The sequence below is a fragment of the Lissotriton vulgaris genome, unplaced genomic scaffold (genome assembly GCF_964263255.1).
Source record: "Lissotriton vulgaris unplaced genomic scaffold, aLisVul1.2 SCAFFOLD_260, whole genome shotgun sequence".
NCBI classification, from domain to species: Eukaryota; Metazoa; Chordata; class Amphibia; order Caudata; family Salamandridae; genus Lissotriton; species Lissotriton vulgaris.
In genome coordinates, this window is record NW_028246903.1 from 1,225,350 (window position 1) to 1,242,917 (window position 17,568).

A 17,568-nucleotide genomic window follows, 5' to 3' on the forward strand; every position below is an offset into this window, starting at 1 on the left:
CAATGTCTCTCAGGGGAGCGGTGCCATAGTCCAAATCAGCTAGAACTCTTTCCTGCAATATGGGACACACATTATATTAAGATTAAATATGTTATGTTTCTATCCAGATAGATTTGGGAATTTAAATTGGGACAATAGCGACTGATGCAAGAAGGGACATAGAGTTCTGCAAGTGGAAATTGAAGGCAGATAGACAGTGGTGGAACTCTATTGTTTGTGAATTAGGCCTCATGAGGTGATGATGAGTCGTCTTTTTCCATATAGAACCATGATGTTTACTAGATGGTTAATAAACCATTTAAAGTTGGATCTTGAGATACATTGAAAATTCTGTTTAAATAGTTTGTTATCATGGCTCAATAGAAAGGGAACGTGAGGATTTCATTCACATTCATTCATATGCCATCACTCAATGGCACTCTCATACATTTTGTGCCAGTTTAATGTGGACTGAGACTCATTTCTGGGTCAAAACGTATATTGCAAGCTTGTCATAAGTAGGACCAATAGCTAGTATTATGACCAGTCTGGAACATACATTAGCACTCTGTGTTAGTAATAGTATTAGTGCCATAAAATATACCTGCTGTGAAAGGACTTCTGCTTGGATTAGTGCATTGATTGAAGGCAGACTGCTATCTTCATAACTGGACCTTCTTGTGCTTATTCTGTCTCGCTCATTCTGTACGGCTGCAAGAAGTACTTTAGTTCAATAAAATGAATCCCATTAATTTATAAACATGAATTTTTCAGATACTTATCGCATGACATGCATATAATTCACCAACATATACAACAATATATTAACCTCACGTTTCAGTTTAGTCTTGTAGCTGCATTTTGAAGGCTGGCAAAATATCTTGCTGTAGGATACTGCCCTAAATTCAGAAATTGTTCTATGGGTAAGGGCATTAAACATTATGGCACCATGGATGAAGCTTGTCACAATGGGTACAGGAGTTTTTGAAAAAATGTCATGAAAAACTGAATGTTAGTTCTTTAAAGCAGCCACCTATGGTAGGTGTCACTTATTCTGGCCTTGCCTAGTCGAAGAATTTATAAACCGGCCAGTCAGTATACTGAGTGGCCTCTTCCTGCTGATTCTCATAAAAAGCTTTCGGAGAAATTGACCATTGTACACCCTCTGTTCTCTACAGCAGTGCAAATGTAGCATTAATGAGGAGTGGCACTGTCTATTCAAAGATCTTAGAAGACAACCTGGAGTCTGATTAACAGTTATACAGACTCGTAAGATGCTTCAGCCCTCTGTTTCCTCATATGGGAAACAGACTTCTAGCCTCCTGTCCTCTGATATATCTGCTCCATCACCTCAGATGTTTATTTTGTGGCATCCCTCTCCTAAGATACTGCAGGATTGGATTATTTTCTTTAACCCCCTCCTTCTATTTGATCTCCTCCCCTCATTTGATCAAACTTCCTCTGCCTGATCTTACTCTCAATAAATTGTGAATCTGTTGTTAGTAGTGTCTTTCTCTGTTCTCTGTAAGTGGTCAGGGGCGGCTCTAGGCTCATGGCGGCCCTGGGCAGGGAGCGTAGGTAGGGGCCCCGGAAGAGGGAGTCCGGGTGGGGAGGAGCGCGGAGGCCAGTGAAGAGGGGGGATCAGGTTGTTTGGAAGTAGAAAAGAGCCGGAGGCTGCCAAATCCCTGCCAGGGGCCGCCATGCAAATATGTATCCATCCTCAGAGGATTATTATATTATGGATATATATATTGGTGTGGTGGCCCCTGGGGTTTGGTGGCCCTGTGCAGGTGCACAGCTTGAACATGCCTAAGGCCGCCCCTGAAGTGGTGCTGGTTGTCCTACGGCTATGTGATTGTAATGCCCAGGACTGGTCTGTCCATTCTGCCACTCAAGCATTTCTGCAATTCACTGCATTGGGGTGGGGGTGGAAGATTTAGGAGCAGGGTGGGACGACATGAACCAGCCACTCCCCCATTGACCCAATGCTAGTTGTGGCCTCCTGCTGTGTGGGGCTGGTTTGCAACTTTTCACCAGGGCTGATTTTTGTTTTCAGTTCGGCCTTAGTACAGTGTGCTGATACCTTTGGTGCAATGTGAGGTAAATGTAAAATGCACAATGACAAATCAGAGATTGAAAGTTTCAGTGCAGTCTATACTGCAGTTGTAAACTACCATTCTGACCTGGAAAAATAAGCCTTTTTTAAAGCCTAAACCTTCATTTTTAATACATATAAGTCACTCTTAAGGGAGGCCCTAAAGGCCCTAAAGGCTGATAGGGCATGGTATTTATAAGGTAGGACTTGTGTCTTAAAGATTTACCTGTCCTGGCTATGGAAAACTACTAAAGTCGTATTTCATTGCTGTCAGGCTATCTTTTCTATAGGCTAATACTGCATTACCTTAGTACTTTTGATAACTGCTACCGTCCGGTTGGGACCATCTAGAGAAATGCTGATTGCACTCAAATGGCTGGTAATTCAAAATCCTCATAATGGTAAAGTTGGATTTTACTTTACTATACTGAGAATTCTGCCTTAAGACATTTGGCATTTTTCTGCCTAAACCAAATGTGTCCTTCTGCCAGTGTCCAGAGGAATGTGACTATGAATGGCTCTCCTGTGGTGTTTTGTGTATTCATTCCAGATTAGAGACAAAGGACCAGATGTACGACCCTTACATTTTGTGAGTCGCAAATTGCCTAGTTTTGAGACTCGCAATTTGCGACTCGCAAAATGCAATGTACAACAGTCTAAGGCACTGTTTGTGATTCCTAATGGGGTCGCAAATTGCCTGCCTCATTAATATTCATGAGGCAGGTGCAATTTGCGACCCCATTGGGAATGGCTAGCACTCCCAGGGATGGTGGCCGCTGGGGTCAGCAGACCACCATGTCTGTGACTACTTTTTTAAATAAAGCAGTTTTTTTTAAACGCAGCCCATTTTCCTTAAAGGAAAACGAGTGCATTAAAAAAAATGAAACATTTCTGTTTCAATTTTTATGAGCAGGCAATGGTCCGTGAGACCACTGCCTGCTCTTAAAAAATATTTTCATCGCCAGTGACAAAGGGGAAGGGGTCCACTGGGGACTCCTTCCTGTTTGTGAGTGGCTTACTACCTACTTGAAGTAGGAAGTAAACTGCGAGTGTTTTGCGACCACAATTGCAACTGAATCTGCCTGGACATGTCTGAACCCTGCTACTGGCTTCTGCTGGAGGGACTCTTGATCCCGAAGAGGTGCCCACACGTCCTGGACCCTTGTCCAGCATCAGAGTGTACTCGTCCCGAAGAAAAGGTGGAGATGTGGAGAAGTGTGGCTCAATGTGGAGAAGTGTGGCTCAATGTGGAGAAGTGTGGCTCAATGATTAGAGCGGCAGACCCTGATGCAGAGGTCTAGCCCGGGACCAGGGTTCAATTCCCCGCCTCGGCGGGTCTTGGGCTCAAAATTCCACGGACCTGATAATTCTCGCCTCTGTGCCTGTTCCAATCATGGAATCCCACTCTGCAACTCTGGGCAATAGCTTGCTTAATCTCCACAACGGCCCCCACAACGCTAAGGTCACCTTGGGGTGCCCAGGAGTGGACGCCTCACAGGCAAAAGCCAGGATGGGTTCTACAGCGGTATTCGTACAAGCGCCTTGAGACCCTTGTGGGTGAGTAGTGCGCTATACAAGTATCAATTTAAGATACAGATGTTTGGAGCTCCTTGGGAACATAAAGTGACTTCTTCACATCAAGAATCGATCTCCCATGATAATTGCCAATGCAAAGATCTATTTAAACCTGCTCTTTGCGCTGACAGTGACCGTCTGCGATGACTGCCAGTGTGAGGCCTGCATATCAGCGATGTCATCAGTGATGTATTTAATGATGTCATTTGAAATATCATCAGTGATGTCATAAATGATATCGTAGTACATGTCACGAGTGATGTAATATGTGAGGTCATAAACAGTGCATGGCTGGGGCGCAAGTTAGAGTTACCTATGTTACCTATAACTCATGAATTTCTGTGTTTTTTAAAATTTATAATGTTAATGTTGTCACTGACATACTAACCTAACTATAACATTACTTTAACGTTTGTTTTGTGAATTTCTAAGGTATTTTTTAAAACAAGAACAGATCTTTTGATCACACCTAAGTATAATGTTACTTTGACTTTTTTTCAGTTAAAATTCTAGGGTTTTGTAACGTAAAGTAATATTTTGCTGCCTTACATAAAGCCAGCCCCCGCAGTGCATGGCTGAATGGTCTGGCTAGTGGGCACGCCATGCTGCAAACCCCAGACAGGCAGCCAACCCCAAACTTCTGCCATGCACCACAGAGAGTTGGCAACATTGCCTGGCAACATATCCTGGCCCAGGCCAGGGTTTGTGGCCAACCCACTAGGAGGCAGCCGACCCCCTGCTTGCCGCCAACCTGACACTGTGCACAGTCTTTCGTTGCACATGGCATACGGTTTAGCTGTAGGGACTGGTTTGCAGCCAGGCTCTGCATCCAACTCCCCACAGGTAGCCACCCAGGGGCAGCCACACGCAGCACAGAGCCTTTGCTCATTTGTGGCATGGAGTTAGCCACATGGCCTGTGTTGCCGCCAGGTCCTGTTTCCAAGTCTCCGCAGGCAGCCAACCCAATGGTGTGTACAGGCTTTGTCATCATGGCCCCTCTCCCCAAGCTTCACTAAGCCCTGGGAACCCCTTCCCCATGGGCTTTGTTTTCAAAAGGGGAGGGGCTGGACGGCCCCACTTCCTGAGCCTTTAAAAGACCCTTTTAAAGGCCCCATCGCCCTTTAACTATTTTTAAAGGGAGGGGGGCCACATCCCCCACTCCCTGAGTCTGATTATGCTCTCGGAACTTCATCCCCACTGCCTTTTTTTATTTAATGCAAGGGGGCTGCAAGGCCCCCCTCTCCGAGGCTCATTACGCGTCAGGCCCCATCCCCCTGACCTTTACTTTTGTTTTAAGTAGGCCATGGTCCCCTTCCTTGAGACTTATTAGGCTCTGGGGACCCCAACCCAGATTTAAAAATGTTCTCTACAGGTGGGAGCAAACACATTTGTGTCCAGTGGGTGGCCTCCCCGGTTTGCAGCATGTGTGCCTGCTCCAGGGACTGTGGTTCTTGTGCCAAAGAAGGCTCAGGGAGGGGGCTATGTGGCTCCCCCTTCCCATAATGGATGAAGTCAGCCTAAGGGAATGGGGTTTCCTGGGCCCTTGGAAACTCTGGAAGGGTGGCGTGCACCCTGGGGTCCATAACGGCTCAAAAAGGAGGGCAGCACACTCCTCCCCTTAAATAAACAATGCATCCCCAGGGTTGGGCTCCTGCGGCTATTATTAACCATTCTGTTGGTTTCTTTTCGATACCATGGGAGTCCCACAGGATAGCGGCAAAAATTGCAGATTGTCTTTTTATTTTGCCCCCCTTCGACCTTCTGGTCCCCATGGGGACTAGGCAGGCAAGGTATCCCTATTGTTCACCTTTACACAATTTTTTTTTAAATTTCAGGACAGGGGTCTAAGTCCCTGAGTCTTGTAATGACTGCCAGCAACATTTTTCTCATGTTGATTGCAGCCAATCAGAGCACTCACTCCCGCAGGAGTATGAGTCCCAGGGGACCAAATTGGCGCAAAGGAAATAAGGCTCCATGGGTGAATCAGAATGCTCTATTTTTCTACTGGCATTCCTGCTAGAGTCTCTAGAGCTTCTCCCAGATCCAACCATCTACATATACAATTATTTTTTACCCATAAATTCTTAAAAACCACTAAAGGGTTTTACAAAAAGCACAATCTGCGGACCAAAATCTGACACATTTGGAGTAATTCCAATCAGCAGTTTTTGCTGTAGCACTTCTTAATATACATATATATACCAATTTAAATCAATAAAAACATTTGCTACAGTCGCTATTACATATTACAAGTGATCATCAAACCATTCTCAAGTCTCTACCATTGAAAAACTGGAACTAGTGGGGGTCACTTCAACGCCAGGTTACAGTCCTGAAGAGTTAAAAAAGCTCTCTATTCTGTAGAAAACTAAGATTAAATCAGCATGCTAGTTCCTTGAATTAGTAAGGCAGTTCTTGAACTCATTCTCAAAATTACACACCTCAACAACATAAAGAAGAAAAACACACACAAAAAACACTCACTCCCAATCAACCTCTGGTTTCGGGGGTATTGTGGTTACATTTTGTCTGAAGCCGCCATGCAACCAGCTCTGGGGCAAGAGAGAATGGCATGGCCAGAGTCTACACCCTGTACTCAAATCCCACACTACGGGCCCGATTCACAGAACTAACTTAAGACAAAATCCTAAACTTACTACCATTTTCGTATTCACAGAAGGCACATACTCATTTTGGTATTCACAGAAGACACTTACTCATTTCGGTATTCACAGAAGATAGGAGTCCTAACTTTAGGATTCCTAAATGCCTTCTGTGAATACCGAAAGTCTTAAAGTTAGGATTTTTCTCAGTTTAGTAGTAGTAAAATTAGGACTCCTAACTTTAGGACTCCTAAATGCCTTCTGTGAATACCAAAAGTCTTAAAATTAGGATTTTCCTCAATTTAGTAGTAGTAAAGTTAGGACTCCTAACTTTAGGACTCCTAAATGCCTTCTGTGAATACCGAAAGTCTTAAAATTAGGATTTTTCTCAGTTTAGTAGTAGTAAAGTTGATAAAAAAATCCTAATTTTAAGGCTTTCGGTATTCACAGAAGGCATTAAGGAGTCATAAAGTTAGGAGTCCTAACTTTACCACTAATAAATTGAGAAAAATCCTAATTTGTAAGACTTTCTGTATTCACAGAAGGCATTTAGGAGTCCTAAAGTTAGGACTCCTAACTTCTGTGAATAACGAAATGAGTAAGTGCCTTCTGTGAATACCAAAATGATAGTAAGTTTAGGATATTGTCTTAAGTTAGTTCTGTGAATCGGGCCCAATAAGCCTATCGCTGTCTCTGTAGGCACTTATTTTTGCCTGGGCCAAAGTGCATTATTGAAAATCTCAAACAATTTAGGAAGAAAAAATGTGTTAAAGGGAAAGCTAGCTTTCTTACCTCAGGATGTAAACAACTTTTTTTGGGTTACAAAAAGCATATAAACTCCCCCAAAAAAACATCAGTTGAGCATGCCCCGAACCTACGCATCATTCTGGACAGCAAGCTCACCATAAAACACCAAATCAACGCAATATCCTCAGCCTGCTTCTTCACTCTTCTCATGCTCCGGAAGATTTTCAAATGCCTCCCAATCAGCTCAAGATGCACCGTCACTTAAGCCCTTGTCACTAGCCGCCAGCACTACGGCAATACACTATCCTCAGGAATCACTACACACCACGTGAAAAGACTGCAGACCATACAGAACTTAGCGGCCAGACTCACCCTCAACCTCCCTAGATGGACCCACATCACCCCACACCTCAAGAAACTCCACTGGCTCCCCGTCCACAAGAGATGCCAATTCAAGATGCTGATTGCAAAAAAACACAGTTGATGGACAGAATGCAGAACAATGTCTTACATTCACCCCAGTACAAAGATCTGGGCCTAAATCCATCGTTTTTTTGCACTCCACACCACCCTAGGTCAGACACTGGCTATATGCAAATCAGCCTTGACCCTGTGCCTCATGGGAACAGTCCAGCCCGAACTACCAAGCCATGTCTTTCCTAGACCGGAATCAAGCATCCAAGGACCGGTTTCTGGCTATCAGCCTTCTCCAGCCTGGATAGCTTGACTCCAGTGACGTGGAGAGCCTGGGACTCACGTTTGAGCATACCCAGCCCACTCGGGGTGAAAATTGCAAAAAATACAGTTGATGGACAGAATGCAGAACAATGTCTTACAGTACTTTAAGACATGGTTCTGCATTCTGTCCATCAACTGTGTTTTTTGCAATTCAAGATGCTGACCCATGCACACAAAGCCCTACACCATCAAGGACCAGCAGAAGTCAACTACCGCCTGAGCTTCCACCTACCCTCCAGACACCTGCGCACTGCTTACCTCTCTCACACCCTACGCAACTGCTGAAGCAACAGGGGAGGATTCTCCTTCTCCTACCTCTCTGAGAAGTCCTGGAACAGCCTCCCCTCTATCTCCGAACCTCATCCTCCCTTCTGGAATTCAGAAAGAGACTCAAGACCTGGTTGTTCTATTGATTCATCCCGAACAGTTTGGCTCTCAGCACCCGGATACCCTTGCAGGTGACTAGTCGTGCTTTAGAAATCCTGATTGATTACAAATCAGAACCCCAAAACCACCCAAATACACCAGATGTACCAACCAATGGAACGCTATGCACCCCTGACAAGTAGCAGGTAAGTCATGTAGAGAATGATCGACAGGTGGGTGCATCTGAAAGCATGGCCGAGGAGCAGAAGTCAGAAATATAGAATGGAGGAGTAAGACAAAAAGAAGGCACTGTTTCTCAATATCAATTGTGAGACATATTGGTCATCTTGACATTTAGGTTGGCCAGGTAGACTGTGCATTGCTTCCATTGAAAGTAGCATTTGACTATTGTTTGGAAATGAAGACTTTGCCTGAGCACGATAAAACTGAGGCAGTAGCAACATGTGTTATTTACAGCAGTTAGGGCCACATGTATGAACCTATTTTGCGTTCAGAAATGGGCCGATTCGCAGAATCAGGGCATTTGCAAACACAAAAAAAGGCGTTTCCTATGTGTCAAACCATAAATTGCGATTCGGTAAGCTGTAACCCAATTGCAAAATGGGTTCGCGATTTGGTATTTGGAAGGAGCGTGTTTAAAGCGTCCCTTCCAAATACCAAATTGCAGTGGTATGTAGGAATGTTTTGTGACACTGAATATGGTCGCAAAGCATTTGCATTTTACCACCAACTTCAAGTTGGTGGTAACCCATTCACAAATAGGAAGGGGTCCTCAAGGGACCCCTTCCCTTTTTTGCATGGGGGCGAAAACGTTTTTTAAAAGCAAACTGTGTTCCCAAGGACCACTGCCTGCTCTTAAAAAATTAAAAGAAAACTTTTCAATTTTTTCTTTTAAACGCAACCCGTTTTCCTTTAAGGAAGACGGGCTGATTTAAAAAAAATATATATTGCTTATTGAAAAGCAATCATGGACATGTTGGTATGCTGACCCCAGCAGGCCACCATCCTGTGATTTTAGTGAATCCTAGGGGTCCCAAATTGCGACCTACCTCATTAATATTAGCGAGGTGGGTCAATTTGCGATCACTTAGGATTCGCTAAATGAAACTCTTGGAGTTTCATACATTAGGAATAGTGAGTACCTAATTGTGATTCGCTTTAAATCACAATTAGGTGATCTTATTCCAAATGTAGAGACAACAAAAACTATGGAATGGTGTCGTATATAAAAAGAGGTTATTATCATACTGGTGGGCATCTGCACATCCCACCTTCATTTTAAAGTTATGGCGGCGTGAACCATTCATGAATCTCTTCCATAAATATCAAATGATGAAGCTCTGCCATTGGGTGTGCTGATGGGATTCATTTTTGTCATAACACATACAGACGCACCACAGACGGTCTGTTTGCTCATATGGCACTGCACTGTTAGACCAGTAGTATCTTCTTTTGTTGTGATATATTGTATGTGGGGGATTTTGATACTACTAGGTCTTTAAAAATTTCCTTTCCCCTTTGACCCTTGTTCAATCGTTGTTTTTTGTTGGCGTGAACCATTCTCCACCACCTATGGCCAATTGGACCATTCTCCAGAAGTAATGCCCTTGTGAACCATTCTCCACTTTTTCCTAAATATCAATACGTTGCTGTCCCTGGTGCTTTCTAAAATGTCGCCGGGGCCATCAATAATCGTTGCCAGGGCAACGAACCAGGTTGAAGGTGTTTGCCAGAAGATTTGCAGATACTTGGGTGTATTAGCGCCTGCTTAGGTCTAACCCACGCCTTGCATGTAGTAAAGACTCCGTTTATAGTTACGTCTATTGATAAAATGTTCCTTCTGCTTGATTAGGGGAATGGCTGAGCTCTGGTGAAATTAAAAGCTTGCATTCAGCTGCTGTAAAAGGAGGCCCCAAGGTTATGCTGTCGTTATCAGCGGGGTGGGGGCGGGACAGGGGGAGCCGAGTTTAGTCACGGAATGGTGTTTTTTAAATGTTTGCTCAGTATTACCTGGTCATAGCCCTAACGTAGCTTCTATTGAATATTAACAGACATCAGGGCCTGTCTGACAGAACACGGGCATGTCTGAAGAGGAGTCCTCGTGCCTGTCAGTCAAGCGGGGTCTCTTTCTACCGACACGTCTTGTTTCAGGTAATTAGTTTTGTTAAATGAAACATCATTTTAACAATGTGCTCTCCGAGTATAATAGCACTTTTATTCAACGAAACAAAATAGTCCATTAAGATAAAAATCAGTGTTAAATGGCCAACGCGAAAAGCTACCAACTTTCCCCCTTGAAAATCCGTAGTTTCCTTTTTTGAAATACATATACTAATTCATAATCTAAGTTATTTATTGAGGTGTTGGCAGGTCAGGGTTCAATGGTAGTTTAATTTATTGCAAGGTGTACCGACCTATAAACTAGTACTACAACGCAAGTGCATGCCCATGCACACATGGGCCAGATTTAATTCTTATTCATGCAGCGCAGTGCAGCAGTCGCAAATGCGCTGCTGCCCTGCGCTGCGTGAAAAGAAGAGAGGTGGAGAGCACCATATTTACAGAAATATTGCACTCTCCTCCTTTTCCCGAGCATCGGCGCTGAAATCTGCTGCCGATCGCCGCGGAGACACCTTTGCGCTATAATGCAAGGGTGTCTCTATGAGTTTTTAGTGGAAGGATAGCCTTTCAGTACAAAATAAAATGCTTAGACTAACTTTAACCCTTTCCCCTCTTTGTATGTGTGCTGTAAAATGCAGCACACATACAAAGTTTGAAAAGGAAAGAGAAATTAAAGCATTTAGTGGCAGATGTATCAAGATTCCATTTTGCGATTCCTAAATAGCGATTTTTAAGGAATCGCTATTTAGAATTCGCAAAATGGAATGTATGAAAAAAATCGCTATTTTTTTGCGATTCCTTAATCTTCCTTATTTGCGATATCGCATTTTGCGAATTCGCTAATAAGGAATAATTTCACATGCATTCCTATGGGCCAGGAGGCCCATAGGAATGATTGTGAAGTAATTCTCAAATTGCGAATTCGCAATTTGCTAATCGCAATTTGAGAATTATTTCAAGGGTGCAGGGGTGTCTCAAAGACAAAATTGTGATTCCTTAAATGCTATGCCAAAATAAGGAATTGCAAATTTTTGCTATTTCTTATTTTGCAAATTTTTGATGCATGCCAAAACATGCAAAAAGACCTTTTGCGATTCGCATAGGCCGAAATTCAGCGAATTTCGGCCTCTGCGAGTCGCAAAAGGCGTGATACATCTGCCCCTTAGCGACTACTTCAAAAGGGCACCGTTTTCTGATGTTAAACATTGTCTACTTTATTTAGTAAATAAGGTTTAGTGTTAGAAACCTTGGGTGGTTGGCTTGGAACGCCCAGGCACCACCCATGGTACACCCCCTTGGTGCTAAGCAATGCAAAGCAGCGCTATGCACTACTTTGCGTTACTTTCATGTTATTTCCAGCGCTAAACAAGTTTAGCACTGGAAAGTACATTGGAAAAAAAAAGATTTCAATCTGATTTGCATCACTTTTGTGACGCAAACACAGCTTAAAAGCCTAGTAAATCTCCCCCATGTAGTTCTATCCAGGGATGATCCGAGCAGCAGCTCGGGGCAGTAGGACGACTCAACCCAACGCAAGACAGAAAATAAAAGCACCGCAGGAAGAAGGATGCACGGGCTGCTCTAAATGCCTACATCGGCCAACGAGTTGCTGGTACTCGGTACGGCCACCAGAAAACAGGACCTACAGATCCAAGCGCATGCAGATCACCTAGGCAAATGCAACTTTTTTTCATTCAATGGAAAATTATTTTCGCCTTTTCCTCATATACTCACCATATCTGAGAGTGACCATTTCTCTTCCCACCCTAGAAAAGGATGAATGCCTACCGTTTCTACAGTGGAAAGCAGATTGAGAGGAGTTGTGAATACTCATAATTTTACATGGTTGTAAGTATTCACAAACTTCAACGCTAACCACATCTGCTCATTGTCATACACCGTGAGTAGGATTTACAGGTGTGGGGTGCGCACGATTGTTGTGGAGATCTTTGCACATGTAAATGAGTTTATGTTCCAGGAATCTGTGAATTCCTGGCAGCCAGTTAGTTGTGAAGGTATGTTTATTACCAAATTTACCTTTGTGAATAGGACCCATAGAGTTTGGGGAACTATCATCAATTTGTGCCAATATTTTCACTCCTCTAAGTCCTTTCCTGTTCCCTCCACGATGTATACTCAACACTTGGCACCCGCTCATCTTCGTTAGCCACCTTGCTCTTAGGTGTAAACATTATAATAGTGTTTTTTTCTTAAAGAGTTACATGTGCTGTAAATAACAACCTTCAGGAGGCCAGAAGGCTTATTACCAGGTTTCGAACTCTTGACCTGGCCATCAGCACTTTCTTCAAGAAACCAGCTTATTGAGTTACTTCTACAGCATGCTGAGCATGGATTCCCAGCTAGAGGAAGAGTGAAGTACAACAGACCCTATATATAGAAGCACTACTTTGTAAGACAGTTGTGCACTTGAAAAATGTTTATCCATTCCAAATGTCATGCTTTCTTAAAAAGATAGGGATGCTCCAGCTAAAATGGAGTCTCACCGGACAAGCGACTGCAAACCATTGAGGGTGTCCAATCTATACCTCCCATCTATGGGCTAGCACAACATTCCCCCTGTGACAAGTACTATTATTTTCGGATAAAAAACATCAAATTGTTCTTTTTCCTTATCATTGATACATTATTTACAACTTTTTATCATTCTGTCTCAAAATGTTTGTGGTTAAGAAGCAGCCTCATTTCAATCCAGAAAAATGTAAATGTTTTTTATTTCCTTAACTACTTTTTCCCCTTTCTCCTGTCACTCATCCACTGTCTGTTTCCATCCTTTCACTGTTATGTCTATATCAGTAATAAACCTTGATTTCTTTTTTTGTATTCCTTTTATTTTTAATATTTTATAATAACAATCCATGAATATTTGCTGACTGTTGTTCAGATATCATTGGGAACATTTGAGAAAATAAACCTCAACAGCTACTTTCCTTTTGCAAATATGCATTTCACACACACAGTTTAAACACATTTATGATTCCATGTTTAGGTTTTGAAGGTTGTGAGCCTGATTCTTTTGTGCCTATGTGTGCTGCCCTTTCATTTGGCCTCTCGAACTCTATGTTCTAGAGACTGCCGTTGTGTGTAGTGTAAGGATTTAGTATTTATCTGCAATTGTAAAATGATGATTCTTGACACTGCAAGAGCATAAAGTTTATTCATTTAGGAATTTTAGAATTCTTTTGGCTTATTTCAGTGCAACCCTTCACAGGTGGAGAAAGCATCTGAACAGGTAAAGTGGAGTCTGTAGTTGTGCTTGCACGGGTATGGTACCAGAGAGTCAGGATGTCCCATTTAGATTACAAGTTTGCATTGTTCAGTTTTCAGGAGTTTCTTGGGGCTCATATGATTGGCTTGGAATGGCTAAGAGCATTCCATAATTTTGGACCTTGACCGCCCAGGAGACTGCTTCAATGGAGGTCCTCTAGAACAACTGGTGCTCACTCAAGCGAATAACCAAGGAGTGGAGGTTTAGATGATAATCATGGTGACATTTGGCTTAGAGACAACAAGGTGCCTTCCTCCATTCTAATCTCAAGGGTAGAGGGGTTGACCATTCATAGTCTGAAAGTATCTATGCAGCTCTGCTGGACTCTCACCTCTATTTAATTTGTCTTATCCAAAAAAGAGAAGCTCATGGAAACCAGGTGTCCGGACTCGAAAAGAAGACGAAAAGGCCCGTGATTGGGCAATAGTGGGATAAAGAATATGGGCTACAGATAAGGGACTTCAGTTATAGTTTAAGGAAGAAGAGCGATGAGGATGTGAAAAATGTCAAATCTCTATCAAGGACAGCAGGAAAAACCTGAGCTCAAATATATGCAGTTGTGCAAGCATTGTTTACAAAGTAATCCATAATTCATATTTAAACTCACAGCTTATCTAAAAGATATAAAAATATGCCTCATTATTTATAAAAGGAAACACCACTGTGTCAGGCAATTAGTAAGAAAGGTGAAAGAGTGCAAGATAATAGTGCAGTGTAATGAGATCAAGTGACATGGCAGTGGAAGGCTTTACTACGAATCACCCACATTGTGCCAAGCAACTTAGAGATGGAAATAACTAGAACTGGGCAGGAATTTGAAATGAGGATATGTAGAGCCTCTTGGTGAGTGCGCACTCCAAGTAGTCTGCGTGCCAGTCCAATTCCGAGTATAAATCTACCACAAAGTGTAGACTTACATGTCCCCACCACCGGAAACCAGGGAGTGGAGCCAAACTTATGGATGTAAAGTTACTACTGGTAATTTTTCACATGTAGACGGAGGTCTCCACCACTGAAGTGGAGCCCCCTCTGTAGTAAAATATAGAAAAAAGTACAAAACTTTAATAAACTTTAAAATATTTTTGTATAAAATAGGTTAATGTGAAATAGTAAGCTAAAATACTTAGATTTGTTTTGTAACCGAGAACAAATAAAATAAATGTCAAAGCACTATTATTTTAAAAATGTATCAATATATTGATTTAAATATATATTTAATTAATGTATAAGAGATTTATTTAAAGATTTATTTTATTTAAAAAAATCCAATCTACAGTAAAATGTGTCTTTTTATTTAGTCTGTATAGAAAAAACTAAATGTTATTTATAGAATTAATTTGACATCATTTGCATTTCTTTCACAAAATATCAAAAGCCAAATTCATTTATAAATTTGACAACGTTTAATAAGCATGTATAATGAAGAATTATGTATTTTTTATTTATTAATATATTTGAATCACTTAATAAAATGTTTATATCTTTACTAAAACTCAAAAAAAGGTAACTCATCATAACATTATTTCCCAAGGTAAGTTTTATTTTAAGTCCCCACCGCCATTATTTTCTCTGGAAAGGTGTTACAGTTACAGCAATTGCGCATGTTTGTTGCAGGACTTACTCCATGGTGGAGCTGGAGTATATTTACTAGTGTTTTGGAACCTTTACCCTGTCATTACTATAGGAGTGCAGTTTGTGAATAGCAATGGCCTTACTCTTTGTGGGCGAGTGTGGATGTCCCACCGAAAACCTCTCCTTAGCACTCTCTTGCGCCCTCCTTAGTCTTCCTAAAACCGTCTTCCTACACAACTTTCTTCTCGTGGATCCTCCTGATAGTTGATGGCAACTAGTTAAGATTTCACTGTGAATTGAGAAACCACAGTATCACCTTATACTTCGGTCCCACTTCTACCTAAATTTACGAGGAGTTGGCTGTTGCCAATCTGCTATGGACTTCACCCTAGCTCAGCCACCGAATATGCCACACTCTTCTCGCCCCCTCTAAATATAATAATAAATATGAAAACTGCTCTGAATAATCAGATTGCTCGTCCAACAGGCAGCATTGCTGCAAGCGGCAGTCTATAGATCATTAATGAAATATGTTGCCAGTGCCATTTTTCAATGAACTTGCAGGTCATTAGGTTTATTCAGGATAGAGCCATGAGGCTTTCACCTGACTATGGTCGCCTGAAAGAGACCAGTTCTATATACAGAAAGGCACTTTATTGGTGAACTTTAGGAAACATTACTGGTCAGTTTCAGGTGGTTACTGATCAGAGTGATTTTGGTCATTTAGGTGGCCAAGCATTGCAAAATTGGTTTTGTGTTGGCAAATTAGTTTTTGCCTTTGTATTAATATGGGTTGCAAAAAATGATCCCCCTCACCCCCATCTTACGCCATTGTCCCTGCAAACCATCTAGTGCACCATTCGGCTATCAGGCCACCCGGATTGCACAACATTGATTCCACCAGGGTGTATGAATATTTTGCACCTTCTATTGCTGCAACTGGCAGTCCAAAATTCTAACTCGTGGGGTCTTACAACTGGGTATATACAAAAGTGGGCATGAAAAACAGTCAGATCATGAATGGAAGTATTGCAAAACCATTAAATGACTACTTAGAGAGGAGCAGCGAGATAATGTTGTTGATAGAATAACTAACAATGTCTAACCATGCATCAAAGGGTTTTTCTTTGTTCGTCTGCTGATTCCGCCTACTTTTCGGTGACAATACCCAAAGTCAAATCCCACAAGATTCCGATTAGTTACAAACATTTGTTTCATGTGTGACTGTCAGCTACTTCGTACAATTACAGTTTTCTGCTGAACTTGACCCTTTGTGCAGTTTGCCTGCAATCCTGAGTAGGTACATTATCGGTGTTGCACAAATAACAATTACAGTCTGTAATCAGGAGTTCACAGCTAGTATTCATCTACACCCATTCTTTTAAAGAGGTTGTTAAACTACGATCTGAGATCACATCCTGACTTGTAAAATAGATAAACTAAAACGAAGTAAAGATTTTTGTACAGATAATAGCCTCACCTTCTTTCTTCATGCCAGCTCGAAAGCATTTCTTTAGCCTGCAGTATCGACACTGGTTCCTCTTGTCTTTATCTACAACACATTGTCTGTTGAACCTATTAAACGAGAAAGAAAGTCGTGAAAATTGCTTTCTTTCCAAAAGTCTTTCAGATATGAACGTTTTCTTTGCAACTATCATAATAGTTTAATTATTTCATTTTATTCATAGTTGTATACAGTGCTCACTCTGGGCATTATTACGACTATGGTGGTCAGACCGCCAGGCCGCTGCGCGATGGTTGTGAGAATGCACCAATCCAGCAGCATCCCGATTGCAGCATTACGACTTGAGTGCTGGGCTGGCGGTGTGACTGCAGCAGTTCCGCGGTGGCGGCATGCCTCAGCTCATAGAGAGAGCCTAAAGCAAATGTCACCGCCGTGCAGCGCCACTTGCATGTCGGACACACTGTTTGCATGCACCATGCTGTGCACGGCACACAGTGCGCACCCGACAGGCATTGCCTCCATAGGCCCCGCTTTCCTTTTAAAACAAACAAATTTATCTTGAAGTCGGTCCCACGTCGCTGCTCCTGCTCCCCTGTCTCCGGCCACAGGAATAGGAAGCAGGCAGCCAGGCTCCGGCCCCTAAGCCAATGACAATGTTGCCATGCAGCGTTGTGATTAGTCGGAGCACTGTGACATGGCGCTCAGCCCGGGGCTGGAGGGGTGGATATGTTCTTCATGCAGACTTTAATGCAGCCTGCATGGAGAACAGGGAAGTGCGTATTGCTGGGACCCCAAACAGTCATTGCACACTTCCTTCCCTGCCCGGTTTCGTGAGCACAGCAGCCACGCCGATCAGCAAAGCAGCAGGACCCATCAAAAAAACTTAAGGTTATTATCATTTTATGTTTCTCTTCTTCACACTGCTTAAAACCAGTGGGGAGACGCCCCTCCACCATAGCGGAGGAGCCGCCCCCGAACCATTCACTGCAGATATGACCCC

At 42.5% G+C, this 17,568-nt stretch overlaps 1 protein-coding gene across 2 annotated transcripts in view; it reads right to left on the bottom strand.

The window, feature by feature from the left end:
• Positions 1-17,568, bottom strand: part of LOC147665698 (hepatocyte nuclear factor 4-alpha-like) — an 85,675-nt gene that overhangs the window by 31,786 nt on the left and 36,321 nt on the right. Inside the window, exons 3-4 of one of the 2 annotated variants that reach the window (XM_086949589.1) lie at positions 16,584-16,678; positions 584-690 (exon numbers count right to left, since the gene is read on the bottom strand). In XM_086949589.1, coding sequence (XP_086805715.1) covers positions 584-690; positions 16,584-16,678 — 202 coding nt within the window. Of the gene's footprint in view, positions 1-583; positions 703-16,583; positions 16,679-17,568 lie in introns of both variants that reach the window. The other variant, XM_086949588.1, reaches the window with a different exon arrangement.